The following is a 24,315-nucleotide window of genomic DNA, read 5'->3' as shown; positions in this document are numbered from 1 at the left end:
GTCCCCTGGACAGATCATGGAGTAGTCAGAATCAGGCATAGCAGATACCTGAGTGAAAAAGAATTAGAGGGACAGACAACTAAATATCCCCCCACTTTGGGAAGTCTATGTTCCACTCCTAAAGCAAAATGAAGTGTGGGGGAGGCAGATGTTTTAAATGAATTGGGAAATTTTTAAAGTCTTCACTGAGGTTTAATCGACCTACAATAAACACTCTTTTTAAGGGCAGAGGTCAAGAACTTTGACAAATATATACACCCATGTCACCATCATATTTTCATCACCCCACAAAGTACCCTCATCTCTCTTCACAGGCAATCCCTTGCACACAAGTGGCACGAGACAATGCGGGCACTTTGTGAGACAAAGAGAATGTCCTACATATTAATTAGCATTTTTTATGTTCAGTATTATGTTGTTAGTAAATAAAACAATTTTTTGTCTTCTAATCTGTATGTCTTTTATTTCTTTTTCTTCCCTAATTTTTCTGTAGCAGAATGTTGAAAACAAGAGTACAACCTTGCTTGTTGCTAATGGTTGGGAAAAACTACGCGTATTTTTCAACATTATGTAGGCTGTTAACTGCAAGGGTTTATGGACGACCTTCATTAGGTTGAGGAAAGTCTCCACTCACAGTTTGCTGATAATTTTTATCATGAATGAGTGTTGGATTTTGTCAGATTCATCTATTGAAACGATCACGTGGTTTTTCTCCTTTATCAGTCTGGTGACTAATTTTCAGAGTTGAAAGAAAAACAAAACTGTATCCTTGGGAGGAGCACCACGGGGCAGTGTCATTATCATTTTTACCAATTACTGGATTCAAATTGCTAAAATTTTCTGAAGAATTTTCCCATGTAGGCAAACAAAAGATATTTGGTGCCCTGCTGCTCCTCTTTGTAAGTAGCCCATGAGACTGGATTTTTAAGATTTCAGGAATTGGGGAGCTGGTTGATACTGGGTGGTTAGCTTGAAATCAACCATAGTTGAAATACCTGTAATACAAAAATTGGCAAATGCTAGAAATCAGTGTCTTTTTCCTTACTGTTGAAAACCTGGTTGTGAGACATTTAACTTCGTACGACTGGGGATATTAATGTGTGACGTCTCTGCGTGTGTTTGCGACAATCTTGCCTGGTGTAGATATCCGGGTAATGCTGGCCTCATAAAATAAATTGGGAAATATTTTCTCCTTTTCTATTTAATGGAAGATTTTGTGTAGAATTGGTATAATATTGTCCCAAAGTGTGTGGTAGAACTCACTAGCGAAGCCATCTGGGATTGTGGTTTTCTTTACAGTAAACTTTTCAATTATTAGTATAGTTTCTTTAATTGATATAAGGCTATTCAAAATTTCTGTTCCACCTTGAGGTGGTTTTGGCACTTTCTGAATGTCAAGAAACTTGTACAATTCATCTCATTTATGGAATCCATTGTTATGAAATTGTTTATATTACTGTCTTACTTCATACCTCAAATTTATAATTTGTGTTTTCTTTTACTTCCTAATTAGTCAAAGTGTTCTAAGTTATTTTTTAGGATAGATTTATTTATTTACTTATTTGAGAGAGAGAGAAAGAAAGAAAGAGAGGGGATAAGTGTACACAGGAGCAGGGGAAAGCGCAGAGGGAGAGGGACAAGCTGATTCCCCACTGAGCAAGGAGCTCTATGCCGGGCTTGATCCTAGGACCCTGAGATTATGACCTGAGCTGAAAGAGTCCGATGCTTAAGCAACTGAGCCACCCGGGTACCCCTATAGGTTATACTGATATTTACAAGTAAACAATATTTTATTTTATTATATTTATATTTTTTGTTTATTTACTCTTTCATTGATACGCCTACCTTTGTTAAACTCTTTCATTTATATATTCGGACTTAATTTGCTCTTCTTTTTCTAATTTGTTTAGGTGGAAGTTAGCTCACTGTTTTTAAGACTTTCTTTATGTCTGATATAAGCATTTAACACTTTAAATTATTCTTAGATATTTCTCTAGCTCCATACCTCAAATTTTAATGGGTTGTGTTTACGTTCTCATTCAGTTCCAAATGTATTTTCTAATGTCCCTTGTGATTTCTTCTTTGACTCATGTATTATTTAGAAGTGCAGAGCTTTATTTCCAGCTTTTTGGTGATGTTCTGCATATATTTTTGTTATTGTGCTCTAATTTAATTATTTCACATCAGGGAACATAACTTGTTTATTTCAATTTTTTTTTCGCATTGCAACTTTTTACGGCCCAGAATGTAGACTATCTGGTGAATAGTTCCTGTACATTTGAAAAAAAAAAAAAAAAACAACATATATGCTTTCTCCTGCCATTGAATGGAATTTTCTATAAATGACAAATTATATACTAATATTACCAGGTTCAGGTATTCCGTAACTTTACTGTTTTCTTCCTAATGTTCTATCAATTACTGAGAAAGGAGTGTTGAAATCTCAAAGTATTATGGGATTGGTCTATTGCTACTTTCAATTCTGTCACTTTTTGTTTTATGTATTTTTTAAGGTATAGTTGATCATCACATATTAATAAACCTTCTCCTTGAATTACCTGTTCATAATTATAAATAGCCCTCTTTATCCCTGATAATTTTCATTGTTCTAAAATTTATTTTGTTTGATACTAATATGCATTCCACTTTTCTTATTATATTAATATAGTTAAAATTATCAAAGCTTTTTATATTAAGAGTTTTCATAATATAATTTTTCCAATTTTTTTTCCTTTTTTTTTTATCACTTTCCTCAATCTTTCTCTTTGCACACATTTCTCTTCTCTGGTACTTACTCATAGAAATCCAAACATCCATCTTTGTGTCTTCAGCTCAATGACACTATTATTCTCTCCTTGGGCTTTTCTCAAGTTGAGAACTTTCAAATTACATTGAATAGTACTTTTTAAATATTAAGATGTCTCATCATCGAAACTCACCGACAATGTTGTAGAATGTGCTCCAAATTGCTTCCAAGGACAATCATCCAGTTGAGTTAATATTCCTAGGAAAGAAAGAGTAAAATTTGTATATGAATGAGTTATACTTGTCATAGTTATTGTTTTGGTACAGTAACAACAAGGACCAAAATAGCAATGCAAGGCTAGCACGATCAAAGAAATATATAATATAAATATCATTTTATTTGGAAGTGGGGGGGGGATGTTTTATGTTCTTTCTAGAACAATCTTGATTCAGTTGGAGGAAGAAGAATTGGCATGAACGAGACCATTTTAAAGAAGTGAACTCTCTACTGATGGATAAGATGCACCCTAAAATGACATGGATAAGGCTTCCTAGAGAATTCTCAAATTTTCCCCTGAATTGTTGGAATATCTGTGTTCCCAGTCAGTAGAGACACATGCATGTGAAATACTGTAAGGAAAGAAAGAAGAGGCCTCAAGACAAAAAAAGAAATCTTTCAAATGATACCAATGATCTTGTGCTAAAAAGGCTTAAAGATAAAAGAGAAAAACTATGCAATTCAACATCACCTACTGTGTGCACTAGACACTGGCACTATAAGATGAATACTTTCACTGGACAGTCTTCTCTTTAGGAACTGTCGTCAGGGGATTTTCTGAACCTGGCTCAGAACTATCAATTTCCTACTGGTTCTTGGCTTTTTCTTAGGTAATATAGGAAGCTGTGAGTTCACTTGGGCCTGTATGTGATTAAGATACAGTTTTAAATCAAAATCTGGATTACCAAAACCAATGACTGATTTTTTTTTTCTATATACTAATAAAGTGGAAGTTTTCCTTGGAAACTACTTTATCTTGCATCTGGATTCTATAAAAACCTCATCATATTCCATTCTGGAAACTCTTCCTCTGCGTGCATCCTGGAAAGCCTTACTCCTTAACATGTATTTTCTCAGTTCTTTACTTTATATTCTAACTTTGAGGCTTTCAAGGAGAAACTTGCTGTAAAGTATAAAAGTATGAAATCCAAATATTCTTAAAAGATTACAGATCTTTGGTTCATTTCAAAGTTAAGGTAACTGATAGCCTTACATGTATTAATAAAAAACACTATTATTTTAAGTTTTATTAAACACGTTACACATGACATATCCTGAAAATACACTGTAGGTGGAAAAACATATTTGTTCCGCAAAGACCTTCTGACCCTCAGTTCCTTAATTAGTACTTTGGGTAATATAAGGATATTTGCTGTGACCTTGGGGAAATTATTTTTTAAATGCAACTAGGTAAGTAATGAAATTGGGATGCAAATACAATTAGGAATCATTCCAGAACCTGAATATTATCTAATATGATATTCAGAAAGACTCCAAATAATACATCCTAAAGAAATTATATCTAAGTTATTCAGGAATTAGAATGTTGAAAATGGAATAAATCTCCCTAAACTTCTACTTGTGAAGCATACCTCTTATAGTTCCAAAATGTGGATTATTTGATGGCAGGGATCTTTATATTACTGCCCAGTACCAGAAAATACTACACATCCATTGTCAACGGGGGATGGCAAGCTTGGAAAATCAAATATCATCTTGAGAATATTTTAAAAGACTCATCAAAAAAATCCCTTTTATTTTAAAAGAAAGTATTAAAATGAAATCATGCATGACTTCAAAATGTATTCAGATTTCTCTACAGTGTATAACAATAGGGAATTTTATCAGATTACATTTTCAATAAAAAGAGTTTGAATGAGTTTGATGTGATTTCTATTTCAATCATAAGGGTGACCTACACAGGTATCTTCTTCTTCGATCATTTTATTTCTGCTCTCTCCATCTGTATTTTAACCTGTTAATATGTGGGTGAATTTGAGGAAAAGCACATCAGTTTGACCTTTAATGTAAAGTCATTTTTGTATGATCAAAACAGTACTACTTCCAATACTATAAAGAATGTGGATTTTAAGATTCAAAAGCACGTGCCTCCCAGCAACCTGGGAGGAATGATAATGTGACCACTGCTTGAATGATAATTTTATCTACATAACTGCCTTCCATCCTCTTGCCTTCACTGTATATTAAGACTTCTGCCCAAAGATATATGTTTAGCCAAGCTGTTTTAATATAACATATTAAACTTTAAAATGATTCAAGGACAAACACTGGACTTCAGCTCGCTGTGGGATGCCACATTTTCTTGCATCTTTCCCTCCTCCTTTAGTAGCTATTTTACCACTAAGCCAGAAAAGAAGGAATTATGCAGGAAAATTGCTATAGGCCTCTACCCCTGCTGGATTACAGAACCCAGAGCATAATAGCTTCCCCAGTGGAGCCTCTAAGGGCTTGGGCCAAGCCATTAACCACTGCAAACACCTAAGGGAAGAAATGGAATAGAGTAGAATGGCTTTCAGGAATCCCAGAAGATTTTTATGCAAACAAAATTTATTTGAAATGCAGATGTCCAGGGCCTATCCCCAGAAATTCTTATTCAGTTGATTTAAGGTAAAATCCAAGAACAGGCATTTTTAATGCACTCAGATATCTGTTTCTGAGTTGTTGCCTGAATTTCAGAATTGGCTTCTGTTTGTGTGAATTTTTGCTCAGATACAAGTTGATAATTAAATTGGCTTAAAATCTGTAATGTCAAGATGGACCAGATATATCAGAGCTCAGTAGATAATAGACACCTTATTTTTAAATACAAGACCAGTGACTATGTTTCTCTCATTGCATTCTATTTTTGTAGGGTTAGACATATTTTGGGCTTCACAAGGTTCTGCTCGCATTTTGAGTCTCTTGTTACAAAGTGACTCACCTTCACTGATGTCTATCATGTACTTATCCAACAAACCAATTAAAACCATTATATTTACTTTGTCATTTTAATTATAATTTCTTTATAATTCAATCTCCATTACACTTTTAAATTAGGAGGCTGTTTCTATTGCCTCTTTCATAAATGAAGTAGTAAATTTTCAGCTAGTTACTGAAGGATGGCCGGAACTTTCCTACATGGAAAAGAAAGAAGTGAAATTATCGAATGTGAAGGAGCGATGTATAAAATCATACAGCCATAAAGATGACGCAAGGAATTGAACCAAGAAAGGAATTTTTGGAAATGTGGAAGAATATGGATTAAATATTATTAGTTCCATTATTGAAAGATTGATTATGTGCTTCTGACCATCCAGGTGCATATGCCCAATAGGTAAGTAGAAGAGACATAGGGTAAACTTTCAGAAATATTGTCTGGCATTTGAAATCAGATAAGTGAATTAGATCCAAACAGTTCATAAAGAGGTGTTAAATAACAAAAATTCAACTAAGGAAATATGAAGATCCAATTGGCTTCATTCAGTGATTCACGAATCAGGCAGCATCCCATCTAGCAAATAGAAAGGAGCTCCATTGAACTCCAGGAAAGAAAGTTTTTTAAAGTCAGAGAAGGACCAGAAAAAAGGGGAATTATAAGCAGAGAATGCACTGTTAGGCATTCTAAGGGAGCAGAGGGGTTCTAAAAATGGACTACCTCCTCCTGGTGCTGACCATAAAGCTCCAGGCAGGTTGGTTAAAGGTTGCGTTCCTTGTAGGTGGTGGGGCACGGGGTGGGGGTGGGGGAAATTGAAACTGTAGTTTGCTCAGATATCAAGTCTTGGTTTGCTGACGTGGGATTTTAGCATAGTGACTCCATTCTGAGCCTGTGGTTTTCCTTTTAACAGAGGTTAGATGAAAAGGCTGAGGGCAGAATGCTACTGAACAGAAATAGGGAGGAGGGAAAAGATGGAATGCCATTCTCTTTATTTCCGCCTTTTACAAACCAGCTCTGTCTTGAAACCCAGCCCACAGGCGCCTCCTTCCTTAAGGCTTCCTCACGTCGGTATCTACGACGGTGGAAGGGTAAGTCAAGGCACAGATGGCATGGTGAACCACAGGGTGTGGAAGGACAGGGATCACAGTTAGAGAATGGACCACCAGCTAAGCAATGTTTTGGCTAGTTATATGCTATTTTTCTCTCCCTTCTGGTTCAGAAGTTCCTTGAGATCAGTAATCACATCCTCACTTAACTTAGCCACCTATCTATTTGCTCATTCAACACGGATTAGTTAACATCTTGCAATGGAGACTTCTATACAATGTCACAGGTGACGAACAAAAGCATGCATTAACTAAAGAAGACGGTATCTCCACATCAAGGATCATTTTGTTGGTAAGACACAAAGCCATCATATCTGACTATATTGCAGCATGCTGGGGGCAATGTGTGCCAAGGAAGACCTTCTTCTGACAGTGATATCTTGAGACAATAGGCACTGAATAAGTGAGGAAAGAATTCACTGAATGCATCAGTGTAGATTTGAAATAAGATGGAGACATGGGTGCTGGCAAGGGAACATGGATTTGTACCATTTTTTGGTGGCTTTCACTTTACGTCTTATTTTTCATATGTGCAAATTCAAAACATTCAGGGAGATGATGGTATCTAACAAAGTGATGATTTGCAGGGTATTTGACCTCCTTCAAATCAAAGGAGGTTAACTAGATAAACTACTTTTTGGTAGTTCCTTTCTTTCATATTCTCAGCTCTCCATTCACTGTATTAAATGATTTCAAAATCTTATACACAATGCATACCTCACTTAAACTGCTATTCTAAAACCGCCTTACTCTCTGGTCCAACTACTGTATTATCAAGTATGTTAATGAGCACAAATTTATCAGCTCCAGTGCAAAATGAATTAATCAGCTCTAGTGCAAAATCAATTAATCTCTGACTCCCAGTTTCTTAAATACTTAGAGATATCTACTCAGTCAATAGAGATGTGGTGGAAAAGTCACTCTCTTGACAATGCTAGCTTTCCGACGTCTGGTTTTGTAACCATTATGAGGTTGTTTTCTGGAATTTGCACAAGAAATTCCACTAACGGCCTTAGTATTTCTTTGCCTTGTTTGTTTTCCTTACCCAAATAGCTTGCACACTCAAGAAAAAAAAATAGCTTTCACTTCTGCATAAATTCAAATAGATAAAAATATTCTTTCCCAGATCTGCTGATATTTATAAAAGCTTTAAAATTTCCATTCAAACAGAACAGAAACTGACTCTTGGTACAGTTTTCACTTTTGAGGGTTTAGTTAATGCAGGTATTCCTGAAATAACATGAAGGTCATATTAGTCTGCATCCCTCATCCCCAGTGCCTGGAGTAAGATAAATCTCATTTTCCTCTAAGCATTAAGTGATCTGCATAAGTTTCATGGAGCCTTTTGTGTAAGAGCAAGTACGCAAATTGAGTACAGAGAAAAAATAATCAAACTCGGAAGACCTTGGGCAGTGTGATTGTATCTAGCATGGAATTTGGACCCTGTAATACTTAGTTTCTCTCTGGCACCAAAATAATCACTTTTTAATAATTAATTCATGGTTATATTATGCTCTGCTATTCTGTACTGCACTATGTTAGGTGGGCTCTCAGGATATGGGATTTAAATCCATAGAGTATTGTACTGAATACGTTTGATCCTTCTAAAATACTAAATTCTCATCTGCCAGTGGCATCGACCATTTAGTTTTTCTTTGTCTGATGAAAGTGTCACAGAATGGAAAAAAAACACCTTCCACATGCTTTCTCTTTTTTATCTTATCCTTGAGCTTTAATATCATCTTCTTAGAGCTCATTTTCCTTGTTTTCCAAGGTGACTTTTGTTAAGATGACAGAGTACAGAATATGCCTTGGATTTGGTTGTAATTCTTAGCTGCCAGCTGAGAAACCTTGAGCAAGTCACTTCATCTTTCGAAAACCCTGTTCCTCATATGTAAGATGGGAATAAGTAGGCCCTTCCCTGCCTCTGTAAATCATATTTGATCAGATTTCCTAATTATATTCGTTTATTAGGGCTGCCGTAACAAATTACCGCAAACTGGGGGCTTAAAACAAAGAGATATTCTCTCACAGTTCTGGAGGCCAGAAATCCAAAATCACTGTGCTGACAGGGCTCTCCTCCCTCCAGACACTCTAGAGGAGAATTCCTTCTTTGGGTCTTCCAGCTTCTCTATTTGGCTCTATACATTCCCTGGCCTGTGGTGACATATGTGCCCAATATGTGCCCTTGTGGTCGGTCACATTATGTCTTCCTTTAATCTGTGTCAAATCTACTTCTGCTTCACTCTTATAAGGACATGTGTTTTGAACTTAGTACCCAGCAGGTCATCCCAGATGAACTCCTCATCTCAAGATAATTCATTTAATTACATCTGCAAAGGCTCTTTTCCAAATAAGGTAACATTCACAGATTTCGAAATTAACATTTTGGATCTATCTTTTTGGAGGTCACCATGCAGACCCCTATACTTAACACCATCTCTGTATAATCTAAAAAAAATTTTTTCCCTCTTATATTAACAATTGAAAAATAGTTCATGTAGCTTCTTAAAGAATTTTAGAAGATGCTTAACTTTTATAGGCTACTTGATGAGTCCTAAGCATAGCCCAGCCTCTGTACATTTCCTCTGCGAAATGAAAACCATGTAGATATTTATAGAACTGTAGTACTGTGTGGTTATAGCAGAGTAAATTTTTCTGTTAAAAAAGTGTTAATTCATTCTATGTGTACTTGCAAATTGTTGACTAAACATTGTTTGGTGTTAGTCTAGGAACTTCCAAAAGAATTCACAATGATTTTTTTTTTTTCCCCTAAAGGCAAAGTAAACCTTGGTTGGTATTTTATGGCTAGATATACTTTATTATTAAATATTAGGAAAGTTGATAATGAACACTCGATAAACATTGACATTATGGACATCATGTGGTATTGTGGACAATCTAATGAGAGAAAAAAAAAAGAAAAAGTAACAAATGATCTAATTAGGTGGCTCAGAATATCCAGTTGCTTGTTGCAGATTTAGTATGTTGGTACACTTTCAATGAATTATGTAGGAAGTTATAATGGTACTGGAGGAGACTGGCTTCACAGAGTCTTAGTTTTTATTAATTCATTGCAGCCTGATTGTTTCCAACAAGACTTAGTGTTTAGAGTAAAAATGTATACATGAAATATAGATGGTATGATCTTCACTCCATATTCCTAGATATTAGGTATTGTATATACATATATCTATATCTAATTTGCTGAAAGCCCATAGATTTGGTATCTTTATTGGTTTGCTAGGTTTTTAGAAATAAACAGCAGATAACAACACAATGATAAGAACTTAATTAAATCTCTTGTCCATACCTGCAGAGTACCAGTTCCCCTTTGTTTTGACCTTCTTGCCATTTTCATTCCATTTTACTTAACCAAGAAAATTTGAAATAAATTTGCAAGTTAAATGCCAGGAGACACTTCTCAAAAAGACAAAACATCTACTGATCTTCTCTTCATCTATTCCTTTGTCATAAATATTTGTCTGGTAAATGCCTTCATTAACTCTGGCTCCTTGTTGCTTTTGCTTGCATGTAAAAGGATAAACAAAAGCCATAGCTCCATGATTTCTAATAAATGGGAGCTAGGCAAAGTAAAAATTCTGCATCAGGGCAACAATAACAGATGAACTACAGTAAAAACAATAGAGAATTTAATTTGCCTGCTTTGTTTTATCTGGGGGGAAGAAAAAGGACAATGTAGAAAGAACATGGGATATTTAAATAATAACAAGAATAATGACCTTTCTTTTTCTACTAAAAATACAGAGAAAATAAATGGAAGGAAGGAAATTAGTTACGATTGTGGGAAAATTACACAAATAGCGTTAAAGAATTACCCAGGTAGACACTGTCTATCTTTAGATAGACTTTGTGTTTTTCATGGAGTATGCATACAGAATTAATTAGGGACTATAATACTGCTTTAGTCTGCTCAGGCTGCTGTAACAAATACTGCAAACTGGTGGCTTAAACAATAGACATTTATTTCTCATAGTTCTGGAGGTTGGGAAGTCTAAGATCGAGGTACAGGCAAGGTATGTTTCATTGTGAAGCCTCTTCTCCTGGCTGCTTGTGGGGGGCCACTAGCTTGCTGTGTGCTCACGTGACCTCTTCTTTGTGTACCCACAGGTGGAGAAAGAGAAGCTCTAGAGTGTCTCTTCTAATAAGGGCACTAATTCAAGGCCCCACCCAGGACCTCATTTAACCTTAATTACTCCCTTACAGGATCTATCTCTAGACACAGCCACACTGGCAGTTAGGGATTTAGCATATCAATTGCAGGTGGGGACAGGAGCACAAGCATCAGTCTATAACAGTACTTACTGGTTTATTTACAAAAGGAAACTTTTCTTATAAGGCTATCAATATTCCATGAAGGAAGATCTATTGATTGCCGACTCCAAATGATTCAAAGACTGAATATTAACAATCAAAGACATTCCTCCTAAACTAACTATAGGAGATACTAATTCAGACTACGCACCTCCCTCCGAATTTAAGACTGTCATCCAATTTCAGCTCGGTAAAAGGGAATTCTGGTGCGTACCTCTTTACCACGGCGGTAGTTCATGTATTTTAGATATCTGAGACGGTACTTCGGATATTCTTCCCCTTGGTCTTCTCTATTTGAATCTAAGCATTCTTAGTTTATTGCTCATGTTACAGGATAAGAGATATGCCCAGATCAAGACTTAGAAACCATGAGTATTTCTCTTAGATTTCCATATAGAGTCAGGCTATATATATCCTTTCCAACAGCCTAAAATCGAACCTTCTCATGGACTTATTCTGAATCATATATAATTCCATAATTCCCTATGACAAAATAACATGAAAGGAAATAAATAGGAGACCTACCAAATGTGGCTAATGATTACCTAGTCTTTCATTCCCTTAACAAATCTTTGCTGAGTACTCATTATGTATCTTAATTGGTTATTTGTTACTTAGAAGTTCCTCAGTTTGTTTCTGCATCCCCAGGGTCTATCACATCCCTATTACTATATTATTTCTTTGTAATAAGTGCTTTGATGAAAATATAAAGCTTTATTTTTTTTAATAAGATTGCATAACAAATCTATCTGGGAAAGTTGGGGACAGTTAGTAAAGGAAATTATCCACAAAAAGAAAAAAGGCATTTAAGCACAGCCATAAAGAATGCCTAACTATTAATTCAAATTAGGGCTAAGGGAGGGTAGAGAGACTATCAGTCAGAAGAAAGAGCAATTACAAAAGTGCTGAGGGGTGAAGATCCTTGACTAAAAGGCCAGGATGGCTGGAACAGAGTGGAATGGTAGGACATGAATCAGGAGAATGAGGAAGGGCCAAACCATGCAAGTCACATGGGAAGAAAAAGAATCTGTAACAAATTCTACATGGACTTAGCAAGCTGCTGATGTATACTGAGTTGATCACGTCCTTAAAACTGAAACATTCTAAACAAAAGTGGACAAAACAAGCTAACCAGTGTTGTTAAGACGACCTTCGCTCTGTGTCAAGTCCTGTGCTGAAGGCTGGAAATAGAGCCTTGACTAAGGCTAGTCTCCCTCAAGGGGGTTAGACTGTAGTGAGATAATAAATACACATTTTACTGAATATTATCTGTTTTCTCTACAAGGTAAAAACACTGCATAAAAATTCTAAGACTTTAAGATGGCTGTTTTTGATACAGCCTGTAACGACTTCCAGTAAAGCTCTAACAGGTAAATCTGGAGGAAAAAAATGGCAACAACTAAGCATATAAGTGAATATATTTATTTATGATGAATCTGTTATTAGAATCTGAAGGGAATTTCATACATAATGGCATAATGTAATATACTGTCTGAAATAAAGCAAGCCTATATACCTACCACTTATCTGGTCCCTGCTTTACTATTTATTTAGTGTAGACCTTGTATTACTCAGCCAAGGAGTAAGGAACCCAATGATATCACTATTTTGGGTATACTGTCATTTGAAGTATGCTTGGTGCTGTTGGTCCACTTTAACTTCCCACCAAGATCTTTCCTTCAACAGTCAGTCACAAGCAGAAACAAATAGGTTTGAAGTATGAAGCAAGATTCTGGGAATGGAGTCCTTCATACCCCTTGGTGTAAAGCTCCTAAGCAGAACATTCCAAGAGGATGAGAAAATGGGAAAATCCCTAACTGGAGGAAATTTAGGGAATATGGACATATGACTATTTCATCTACTGAGAATATCAGACAACCAGGTGATAAGTTTAAGAAGTGTCGCTATCATCTCAGTGCAGCATAAATGCATGAGATGGGCAGCAACTGGACATTACTCTCCACCTGGATATTGATCCTCTCTCCAGAATGCCAAATGATTTTGTTCTACCCTTAAACAGATCTTGATAAAACACCCTTCTTCCCTTTCTCAAACCCTGTTTTTATATACTCAATTTCAAGAGATTTAAATTTAAAAATCATGACATACATGTCTATGGGCTTTCAGTGAGCACTCTTTTTTCCTCATCAACTTTCCAGTTTTAGAAAATGTGTTTTCTCCAGTAAGTCATTGTCAAGATATGCTCTTCCGTTTCCTCAAAAGGAAAAGTAAACGCAGTAAGTGTAAAAATCAGGGGCAGAAGCCGTAAGATAGAATAGGTTGCAATGCAGAGGCAAGATGACAGAAATTGGAAATGCATGAAAATATGAAGGACTGAAAAGGTTTTTAAATAATACTATAATGCAGTTGAATCCAGGTTAGAGGTGTTGAACAATTGTCCTTTATGTGACTGCCTTTTCCCTTTGCCTCATTGGAAAGAAAAAAAGAAAAGAAGAAAAATTAAGGGAAAAAAGTGCAAGTGAACAGATAACAAAAAGTACCTTCCAATAAATACCATCAATCATCTTAATGTCAAAAGTCAAAAGCTGTTTTCTTTTTTAGTATCAAGAACAAGGTACAGGTGTCATCCTAATTTCTTATGCTCAGAATTGTTAGAGGGTCTAGTTAGTATAGTACAATAAGAAAAAAATAATATAGGCATTTAAGACTATAATTTTCCCTCTAAACATTGCTTTAGCTGTATCCCTCACATTTTGATTTGCTGTATTTTCATTTGCATTGTCTCACAATACTTTCTAACTTTCCTTTTGACCTCTTCTTTGACCCAATAGTTATTAAAGAAAGCACTGTTTAATTTCCACATATTTGTGAGTTTCCTAAATTTCTTTCTATTACATGCATTTAATTTAATTCCATTATGGTCAGAAAACATATTTCGCATTATTATCCTTTTAAATTTACTGAAGTTTATTTTATGGTCTCCCATATTATCTACACTGCAGGATGTTCCATGTGTACTTAAGAAGGATATTATTCTGCTGTGGTAAGTGCAGGGTTCTATAGATAGCTCTTAGATACAGTTGGTTTACTGTCTCTCAAGTCCTCTATTTCCTTGTTTATTTCTGCCTAGTTGTTTTACTCATTGTTGAAAGTGGGATACTGGAATATCCAGCTGTTACCTTTGAATTTCTAGATATCATATGTTCAAGAAAATATTACATACTTACTGTTTTTTATACAATTGCTTTTTAAAACACTTAAGAAAAAAAGGAGAAAAACTATGTATTCCATCTTTCATAATGACATAATTACTTTTCATGATGCTCTTTGTTTTTAATGTGGATTTGAATTACCATCTGGGGTTATTAGCTTTCAGTCCAAAAAAAGTTCGTTTAGTGTTTCTTACAAGGCATGTCTGCTGATGACAAATTCCCTCAGCTTTTGTTTATTTTCAAAGTCCCTATTTCATATTCTTTTTGTTTGTTTTGGAAAGAAAGCTTTGTTGAATATATGATCCTTGCTTGAAAGTGTTTGCTTTAAGCACTTTGAATATGTTTATCCCATGTCCCTCTGGCCTCCATTATTTCTAGAAAACTTCAGTTATTAATCTTTCTTTCGGGGGGGGGGGGTCCCTTGCAAGTGATGAGTCAGTTTCTTCTCCCTTTAAAGTTGTTCTCCCTGTCTTTGGCTTTCATTATTTATACTATGATACATTGTTTATGAATCTCTTTGTGTTTACCTTCTTGGAGTTTTTTGAGATTTCTGAATGTGTAAGCTAATGTTTTAAAAATCTTTTGAAGTTGTCAGCTTTATGTTTTTCTTTTCCGTTCTTTCTCTCCTGATATTTTTCTTCCACATGTGTTGGTACACTTAATAGTGTCCCACATTTTTCCGAGTCTCTGTTCATTTTTCCTCATTCTTTTTTTCTCTCCATTCTTCAGCCTGCATATTTTCTATCCATCTATCTTCAAGTCCACAGATGCTTTCTTTTGCCAGCTCAGATCTACTGTTTAGCCACTCTAATTAATATTTTATTTCAGTTATTGTGCTTAACTCCAGAATTTCCATTGTGCTCTTTTTAAAAATAATTTCTATCTACCCATTGATATTCTCTATTTGATGTGACAGTATCACCATACTTTTCCATTTTTTCTTTAATCATGGTTTTAGTTTACTGAACACATTTATAATGGTCCCTTAGAAGTCTGTATAATCTGATAGCTGGTTGCTTTCATGAATAGTTTCTTTTGCCTTTTTTTTTCCCCCTGTTGTATGGGCTTCCTGTTTGTGTGTCTTGTAATCTTTTGTTGGAAACTGGACATTTTAGATAATTTATTATAATAAATATGATTATTGGCTCCCCACCCAGAGCCTGTCATTGCAATTTACTTGTTTATTTGTTTAATGACTGGCTGGAGTATTTTCATTAAGTCGATTTCCTCTCTGCAGTATTAAGCCACTGATATTTCACCTCAGGAGATCCCAGCCTTAGGTATGCCCACAGTCACCCTAGAATGACACTGGTTTTGGCAGGGTTCTCTTTGTCTCTTTCCCTAACCATGCCCCAGTTGTTAAGCTCCACTAATTGCCAGATGATTTCTGTTTTCAGTTTTGGGGCAAGCTTGCTCTACAGACTAGAAGGAGCCCAAACTTGATTGGATTAGAGTTTTCTCTAGGTCAGTGTTCCAGATATGTTCTGCCCAGGCATGTTCCTCCCCCAATCTCTAGCTCTGGTCCTCTGCTTGCAAAATTGTAAGCCACTGACACTGAGCTGAGTTGGAAACTATGATGTGTTTCTCTGGGTGAAGCATCTGCTTTAGATGATGAGCGCTAGGGGACGGTAGCCTCAAGTCTTTTTGACTTGCCCCTCCCAGCATGTAACCACTGCCTTACAGGTCAGGGGAAGGGCAACTGAGGCCCTATAATCCCAGCAGAGCTCTGCACAGGGAGATTCTCTGTCACACAAGAACAGGCTGTGAGGAAGGAAAGAGCCCTCTCTTGGCCACACTCACCCAAAATTTAGTTTCAACAGAAGATGTCTAGGAGTAGGATGAAACTGGTGTCACCTCCTATTTCCCAATAAGACAGTCCTTTATCTGCTAGCTGAGGGGAGGGGGAGCCCTGTGTTCTTGGCTGAACCAGTTTAGAGTAGGATTTCCATCTCACAGAACTGGGAGAAGGGATGGAGAGTGGGTTCTGCTTCACACACCATGATCTCACTATTCTTACTAACCTTTGGTAAATTCTCTCGGATAAATGGTTCTTCATTTGCTGCTTGCCTCCAGGACCATTTCTAGAGATGTTAAATGGTTTTCCTTGTATAATTTTCACCATTTTCACTAGGGAACAGTTCTGTGGAGCTCCTTACATTGTCTTGTTGAAGTGGAACTCTGTAATGAGATATATTTTTAAAAGTAAAAAGGAAGGTTTAGAAGATTGTTAAAATTAAAATTAATGCATAAAACAATTGCACTCTATACACTAGCAACAATGATTTGAAAGTGCATTTTTAAAAAGGTAATATTATCAAAGCAACAAAATATATACAGTACCAGTGATAAATCTAACAAAAGATGTGAAATTCTCTTGTAGCTAAAATAAAAAAAATATTGACATATACTAAAGGAAATAAGGAAACTATGATCTTGAAATGGAATACTAAAGATTATAAAGATGCCAATTCTCTCAAAATTGACTTACATTTTAATATAATTTCTACTCAAGTTCTTAGAGGGATTTCCAAAGAACTTGATAATCTGATTCTCTATTTCTCAGAAATTAGCAAATGAACAAGAATAGCCAAGATACTCTTAAAGAAGGGCATGATGGGGAAAATAACCTAATAAATGTCAAGATTTATTATAAAGTTTCCATACATAAAATGTGAGTGTGGTATTGGTGGAGGATTATAAAAACAGAGCCTTGGAACATAATAGAGAGCCCCCAGAAGATGAGGATGCACAAAAATTTGACTTGTGAGACACTGAGTGTTGAAGAGCAGTGGGTAAGGGGTAAGTCCCACAATAATTAACCGTAGGAAAATTACCAGTACAGAAAAAAACCCAATTCCTTACAATCACCTAAATGTGAAAAATAACATTTAAAAATATTTTATGTAGTTCACAATTTTAAAAATAAGTTTAGAAATACTAATCTAAAAGAGATAGAAAAAATTGACTATATTAAATTAAAACTTATGAAATTAAAAGGCAACACAAGTTTTAAAGAAACCAACTACCACTGTATAGAAGACGCGTAACATGTAGAAAAAAATGTATTTCAAATATAAGAATTTGAAGTGTGTAAAACTGCTGGTATTTGTTTTTTAAATGTATATGGTAATGACAATTTTATTTGGCATAATAAAATAACTCAAGTAAGTCAATAATAAATATAAACACTAATAAAAAATAGAAAAAAAGGGGCGCCTGGGTGGCACAGCGGTTAAGCGTCTGCCTTTGGCTCAGAGTGTGATCCCGGCGTTCTGGGATTGAGCCCCACATCAGGCTCCTCTGCTATGAGCCTGCTTCTTCCTCTCCCACTCCCCCTGCTTGTGTTCCCTCTCTCGCTGGCTGTCTCTATCTCTGTTAAATAAATAAAATCTTTAAAAAAGAAAAAAAATAGAAAAAAAATCGGGGGAATGAGTAGGCAGATAGGGAATTGACTTGCTTGAATGTAGCAGGTAAAATCTGGCAAAAATGTCTCACAGACTTCCTCTACTCAGTCAATAATTTTCTGTACATGGGAGGGTAACAACATATGCATATGCCAGGTATAGTAAAAAATATGAGTTGAGTGGTGGACCCACCAATGCTTTTCTAAGTACTAAAGAGAATAGCTTTCTTTGGCAATGAGCAATACTCCTGCTGCAGTTTCTAAATTATCATTATAGATTGTTTTAAAGAGAGAATATGCAAAAATAGTTTCCCATATAAATAATGTCAACCACAAAAAGACAAAGCCTCATTGTAATTTTATTAATTGCATCTTGAGGAACAATTCCCATCTTCTGTTTTGAACTATAGTATATGAAATCATCCACAAATGTTCCTTGCACTAATTAACTGTACTCAAACTTGTCACACACTTTCTGAAAATAAAACATGGCTACATATTCTCTATCTGTTGTGAGATAATGTTCTCCTGTTTTTAGCTTAATGGTATTTCCTTCTAGGTCATGGAAATAAAGATAACTGGATCATTCGGTACAACACTGCGTAACTCTATTCGAGACCTCTTTTCACTCTTCAGATTACTAAATAATGAGGCAAAACCAGAAGAAATTTAGAAAAAATGTTAACACATCTGAGTGTTTTCCTCTTTGCTTACTAGCAAGGCATATTATAGATCCACTTACATCTCAAACAAAAGTATATGTAATTTATACATCTATTTTGGGAAATGGCTATCATTTTTTTAAAAAATTCTGATATAGCACTACATGGTACAGAATATTTAACATACTTATTTAAAGTCATTTGAGTGGAATATCTGTTCATGTATCTCAGTGTGCTGGACCAGGACACCGATGACCAGGAATTGGACAACAATAGCTTGGAATCCCTGCTTAATACGCAACAATGAGGCAGCCAGGTGTTCTAGGGTCTATAAACTTGCCAATATGTGAAACAAAATTCTAACTGAAATAATCCTTTTGGCCAAATAACATTATACACATTAACCAATACTATGTTTATTTGCTTTTGTCTAAAATATCGGTAAGATAATGTGTTCCCATTTTGAATAGATGTAGGTCTTTCATTAATCAAAATGAGAAAATATTAATAACTAATATATAAAATATGAGTATAGTTCATGACCTAGGCATGAATGACCACAAAAATTTATTTTGGGGGTAAAACTCTGAGAACCATAGGGCTAGCATGGGTCCAATTACTCCTCACTGACAAGTTTTACCTTGCGCCCTTCAGTATTGCTTAAATGTCTTAAAGTACTGCTCTAGATAGCCAATGTATCTTTCCAAATTCATCACTCAATACATGCAAAATATAACATCTGCTTCTGTAACTTCTCATTTTATTCTTATTTGTGTAACCACTATAGGTCTTCTCTACAGAATTTTAATGTATGTGGCATATCTCCTCCAATTGGCAACAAATGGGACTTTTGTTCTGTCTTAGTTTAAATGCTCAAGGGCATGAATGACTCTTTATAGGCACCTGTGGGAATCAACAAAGCGCACTGTTTTGCATGCCATATTGTCATATAGTCTATCTTTTAATACAGAGCTTCGTCAACATGCTTTTCAAATGTGGTGAAATTCTATCCAGCCAATTTTGCATTGTCAGAATAAATGAGAGAAAATTAATCTTATTTATGGAGATATGGGTTGATTTGTGTCTTCTGAAAGGACACTTGAAAATTATTTTTATAAAAGAAATCTTTTGCATTTACAAAGTGATGGTAAAACGTCATTAGTTCATCACGGAGCCCCATTTATTAAACCCTGTTAGGGTGTGGATGTTTTGGTCCATGCCAAATGGGGAAGTGGGGAGAAGGGAGGGGGAAAGAACCTGAGCGGTCCAGTGGAGTTGAGACAGTCTTGAGTTTTGCAGAGGATTTACTAGAAAAACAAGTGTTGTTTGGGCAGCCATTTTGAAACGATGCAAACTATTTTAATTTTTACTTTTTCCAGATAATTCCCTCAGCATTTTGGCAAAGCATAATGGATTCAACCGCCAGAAGCAAGAAGTCTATCTTTTACCAATCGTAATCAGTGATAGTGGGAATCCTCCTCTGAGTAGCACCAGCACCCTGACCATCCGGGTCTGTGGCTGCAGCAGTGACGGAGTTGTCCAGTCTTGTAATGTTGAAGCTTATGTCCTTCCGATTGGACTCAGTATGGGGGCCTTAATTGCCATATTAGCATGTATCATTTTGCTGCTAGGTATGTATTTCCTTCATAGCTTAATGGTCATCATTTTTCTGGTTCATAAATGACTGTAAATTAGGGCAGCAAACCTGAACCTCAGTGAGGTGTCAGCATTCTTATAGGGAAAAATAACTGTCTTGCACTTCTGCAGGCTTTGAGATCACTAAAGAGGGCTGAAGGAAGAAAAGTGCTACGGCAGCCAACGCCCAGTTGGAGAGGACAATTCAGTGCCTTTTTCAATCCCATCACCAGTGAAAAGATGGGAGTATAATGGTGGTGGAAGTGGGGATGGACCTTTATGTGGTTACAACAGCATCTATTCTATAAAAAGGCCTACAGATCTGATGTACACCAATTTACTGCAATGGGATGCTCGCATGTATCCAAAATACTCTTTTTCCTAAATAATATATAGAGTGGGTTGCTGAGTCCACCCAAAAACGAAGTTTGATGAGATAGAAAGAAAACAAACAAAAAATTTTTTTAATTACACTGTGTTCCTCAGATATTTTCTTGATATCAATGTCAAATTAAAATGAAGATTGCAAATTAAGGCACGTTTTGTGACTTTTCTATTAAAAATATCTAATTATAAAAATGACATCAGAGAGTAGGAAGATACACAAGAGGAAAGTCGTACGTTATCCTGTCCTTCAGCAAAGGCTATGTCAGTTACTATCTTTCCAGTTGCAGCTGTCCTCTTCACCCAGTGTCTGGATTAACCTTATTTCTAGCCATATTGTACCCCATGAGCCCCATGAAGTTTGATTTGGCTAGCCTGGCTTGTTAGGTATGTATCCGTTTCCCTTTGCCCACCCATAGGCTTACCTTCCCAGACGGAGGAGCCCCAGCTTTTCTACAAGACAAGAAATTGTCCGTGCCACTTTGCTTTCATCCTGATATATCACTTCGTCTGTGAATGAACATTAGTTGATTGGAGAGAGTCTTGAAGAGCTGTAAGATGCAAAATACACTAGACAGGATTAATTCTGCTCCTTTTCTTTATAGAAGAAGGGCATGGAATCAAAGGATATTAAATGGCTTGTCCAAGAGCCACAGCAAGTTAGTTATTTTATCTGTGCTGTTTTCTATTTTGTGCCATTTATTCTAGAGCTTATAACAGTATTACATGCAGCTTTCACCACGGATAGATGCAAACTTACTCTTTTAACCCAGCTTCATCACCATTTAGTACGCAGAAGCAACCTGGAATAATACTCATTCAGAATTCAATCCCCATCCTTCAGAAAGGTGTTTAACTTAATTCCCACGTGAATGTTATTAAGGCAATGCCACTCTCTCTTAACATGCACGATGCGGTACTTGTGAAATTCTTTGCGAGTTAAGCTAATTGTTATTTCACATTTTCCCTACAGTCATTGTGGTGCTGTTTGTAACTCTGCGGCGACATAAAAATGAGCCATTAATTATTAAAGATGATGAAGATGTACGAGAAAACATCATCCGCTATGATGATGAAGGAGGAGGGGAGGAAGACACAGAGGCTTTTGATATTGCGACTTTACAAAACCCAGATGGAATTAATGGATTTTTACCCCGTAAGGATATTAAACCAGATTTGCAGTTTATGCCAAGGCAAGGGCTTGCTCCTGTTCCAAATGGTGTTGATGTCGATGAATTTATAAATGTGCGGCTACACGAGGCAGATAATGACCCCACTGCCCCGCCATATGACTCCATTCAGATTTATGGCTATGAAGGCCGAGGGTCTGTGGCTGGCTCTCTCAGCTCCTTGGAGTCCACCACCTCAGACTCAGACCAGAATTTTGACTACCTCAGTGACTGGGGTCCCCGCTTTAAGAGACTGGGAGAACTCTACTCTGTTGGTGAAAGTGACAAAGAAACTTGACAGTGGATTATAAATTAATCAGTGGAACTGAGCATTCTGTAATATTCTAGGGTCACACCCCTTAGATACAACCAATGTGGCTATTTGTTTTAGAGGCAAGTTTAGCACCAATCATCTATAAACTCAACTACATTTCAATGTTGAACCAAAAATTAATAAAAATAAAAAGTATATGTTAGGAGGTTATAAATCTTGTGGAGTGTGAATTAAAGTATGTGGAGTGTCTAGAAGTCTTTGGATATTTGATATTTACCTAACCACCACAGACAAAGATTGGGATCCTGGCTAATCCTTAGAGAGATGGTTTAAAAAGAGGAAAAAATCAAAATTAAAAGGTGCTTTCTTAGAAAAATGGACCTGCAAGAAATGTGCTGCTGATATGTGTCTTCTGCAAGGATTTTTATAAATGCAAATGGTTTTTTCCCCCTCACCAATAAGGATCCCGCCACAAATGATAAAGCAATACTTGGTCCGCTGTACATGATGACTTTTTGGAGTTTGGGGAGGCCTCCTAGATTATACGGTACGGTGACCACACATTGTACATAACTGTTGGCCCCACTCATCAGAGACTAAATAGCATCCTTAAATATTGTGTCGAGCCTTAAAATATTCACATGTTCGTAATCCATTCCAGGGTGGGGATTGCCAACTCAGTGGTGGGAGGAGAGAAATCCCATTCAAACAGGCTTGTTTTCTGGAAGCAGGATTACTCGTTCCCTCCACTTCATCTTCTTCCACAAGGACACAAAGATAAACTGTATCACACAGTGGACTACATAAGAGACAGATGGTTTTATTGCTAGCGCGTGAATTTATTTGTTTAATCCTCAAAATAAATATTTTATTGATGTCCATTAATGTTTTTATTTATTAAGGTCGGTAATCTATAGATTAAGGGACTATATGGAAAAAAACCCCTAAATTATATCCATTAATAATCCTTTAGATTGTTTTATATAAATATATATATATATATACAATGAATGTTTAATACATGTACATTTTGATGAGATGAGTATGGCAGGCAATATTATCAAAGGGGGAGCTACTAGTCTCTTTAGAGTAGAAAGTGTCATTGTGGCTGGTGATGGCAGGAGCAGCATTTTCCCAGAGAAACTTTTGGACTGTTTTCTATTTTGTTCATAATCCTAGTATTTGGTGTTTTTACTACAAGCACAAACATCTGAAAGTATATTGATTCATGTGAATATTTAAACTCTAGACTTTTAGATACCTACATAATGCCCTGCCCAATAAACATGCTTCAAGTTCCCCCCCTGTTTTAGAGCAGGAACTGGTTTGTACATAATTTTACTGCTTTTGTTTTTAGCACTTCTCTCCCTGATCTTCATGGTGATGCACAGAACGTCTTAGACTCCAAAAAAAGAACAGCACTAGAAGATGTGAGCATATTCAATTTGTAACACAGTCCTGCCATTTAGAAGTAGAAAATGTATGATAAAAATCAAGTACTACATGCAGATCATTTTAATTTTCTACTTTGCTTTAATGCAATATTGTTTATTTACTTCATGTATTGTATTCAGAGAAACTCCTGTATTGTTTCCTACTTTGTGAAATATATTTTTATAAATACCTTTGTTGTCATCACTTTTTTTTTTCCAATCAGAGGAAGATCTGTTAAGAGAGACATCAACTCTAATTCGCATTCTAGAATGTTCAACTAAATTATCCCAAGGGTCACTTTGATTTGTAAGAGTCTTTATTATAAAGAAGCAGAGAAGGGAAATGACCTGGCAATGATCACACAGCAAGTTGCCAGCAGGGACATTAAAGGAACGTGGTGTATGGAAAGGCTAGTCCAGCTGTGTCGGTTGGGTCCTCCTGGCAGCAGAAACTTTAACAGAGTTAAGAGTAAAAGAAAAAAGAAGCAGGAATGAGCAGGGCAAGACTTCAGACAGGAATACAAGTCTAAACTTATAGAAGTAAAGTGATCAGTGAGCAGGATTTAGCAACAGAGACCTAAAATGCAAACCAAACATGACCAACTTCCGCCAAATGGGTTCTGAGTCAAAGACTACCTGACAAGGGATCTCTCATTGGGAAAAAAGTAGTTGGGGTCTAGTTCCCTTGCCAGCTCAGTCCTTGGCTTGAGGTTGCCTGGGAGGAGCATGACTTTAGCTTGAATACCAAAGATGCCAACTCCTAAAGACCGCCTCCTCTGTGGCAGAAACAAAATGTTCAAATATTAGAAACTACAACTATCCAGGGACTTAGTTGAGTTATTGAGTTCCCACTGCCTGAAAATAGTTCATGTTTTATGCTTATCACTCTGGCTACTGGACACGTTTTCTTGAGGTCAAAGTGATGGTCCAAAGTGACTTAGGCTTGGCACAGTGTCTAAAACAAATATTTAGTGAATATAGATGATTAATGGTAGTTGTGATA

General features: G+C 36.2%; 1 protein-coding gene across 3 annotated transcripts in view; it reads left to right on the top strand.

Annotated features, from left to right (window-relative positions):
- CDH8 (cadherin 8) overlaps nucleotides 1–23,502 on the top strand; it is a 354,935-nt gene extending 331,433 nt beyond the window's left edge. For all 3 annotated transcript variants that reach the window (XM_087870475.1, XM_087870474.1, XM_045806927.2), the window contains 2 exons: nucleotides 19,797–20,048; nucleotides 21,410–23,502. In XM_087870475.1, coding sequence (XP_087726601.1) covers nucleotides 19,797–20,048; nucleotides 21,410–21,903 — 746 coding nt within the window. In that variant the 3' untranslated portion in view covers nucleotides 21,904–23,502. The remainder of the gene's footprint in view (nucleotides 1–19,796; nucleotides 20,049–21,409) is intronic.
- Nucleotides 23,503–24,315: the final 813 nt, after the last annotated feature.

Source organism: Ursus americanus, chromosome 21, assembly GCF_024610735.1.
Source record: "Ursus americanus isolate L20-20 chromosome 21, mUrsAme1.1.p, whole genome shotgun sequence".
In the NCBI taxonomy this organism is placed as follows: domain Eukaryota; kingdom Metazoa; phylum Chordata; class Mammalia; order Carnivora; family Ursidae; genus Ursus; species Ursus americanus.
This window is presented reverse-complemented; position numbering and strand designations above follow the sequence as displayed.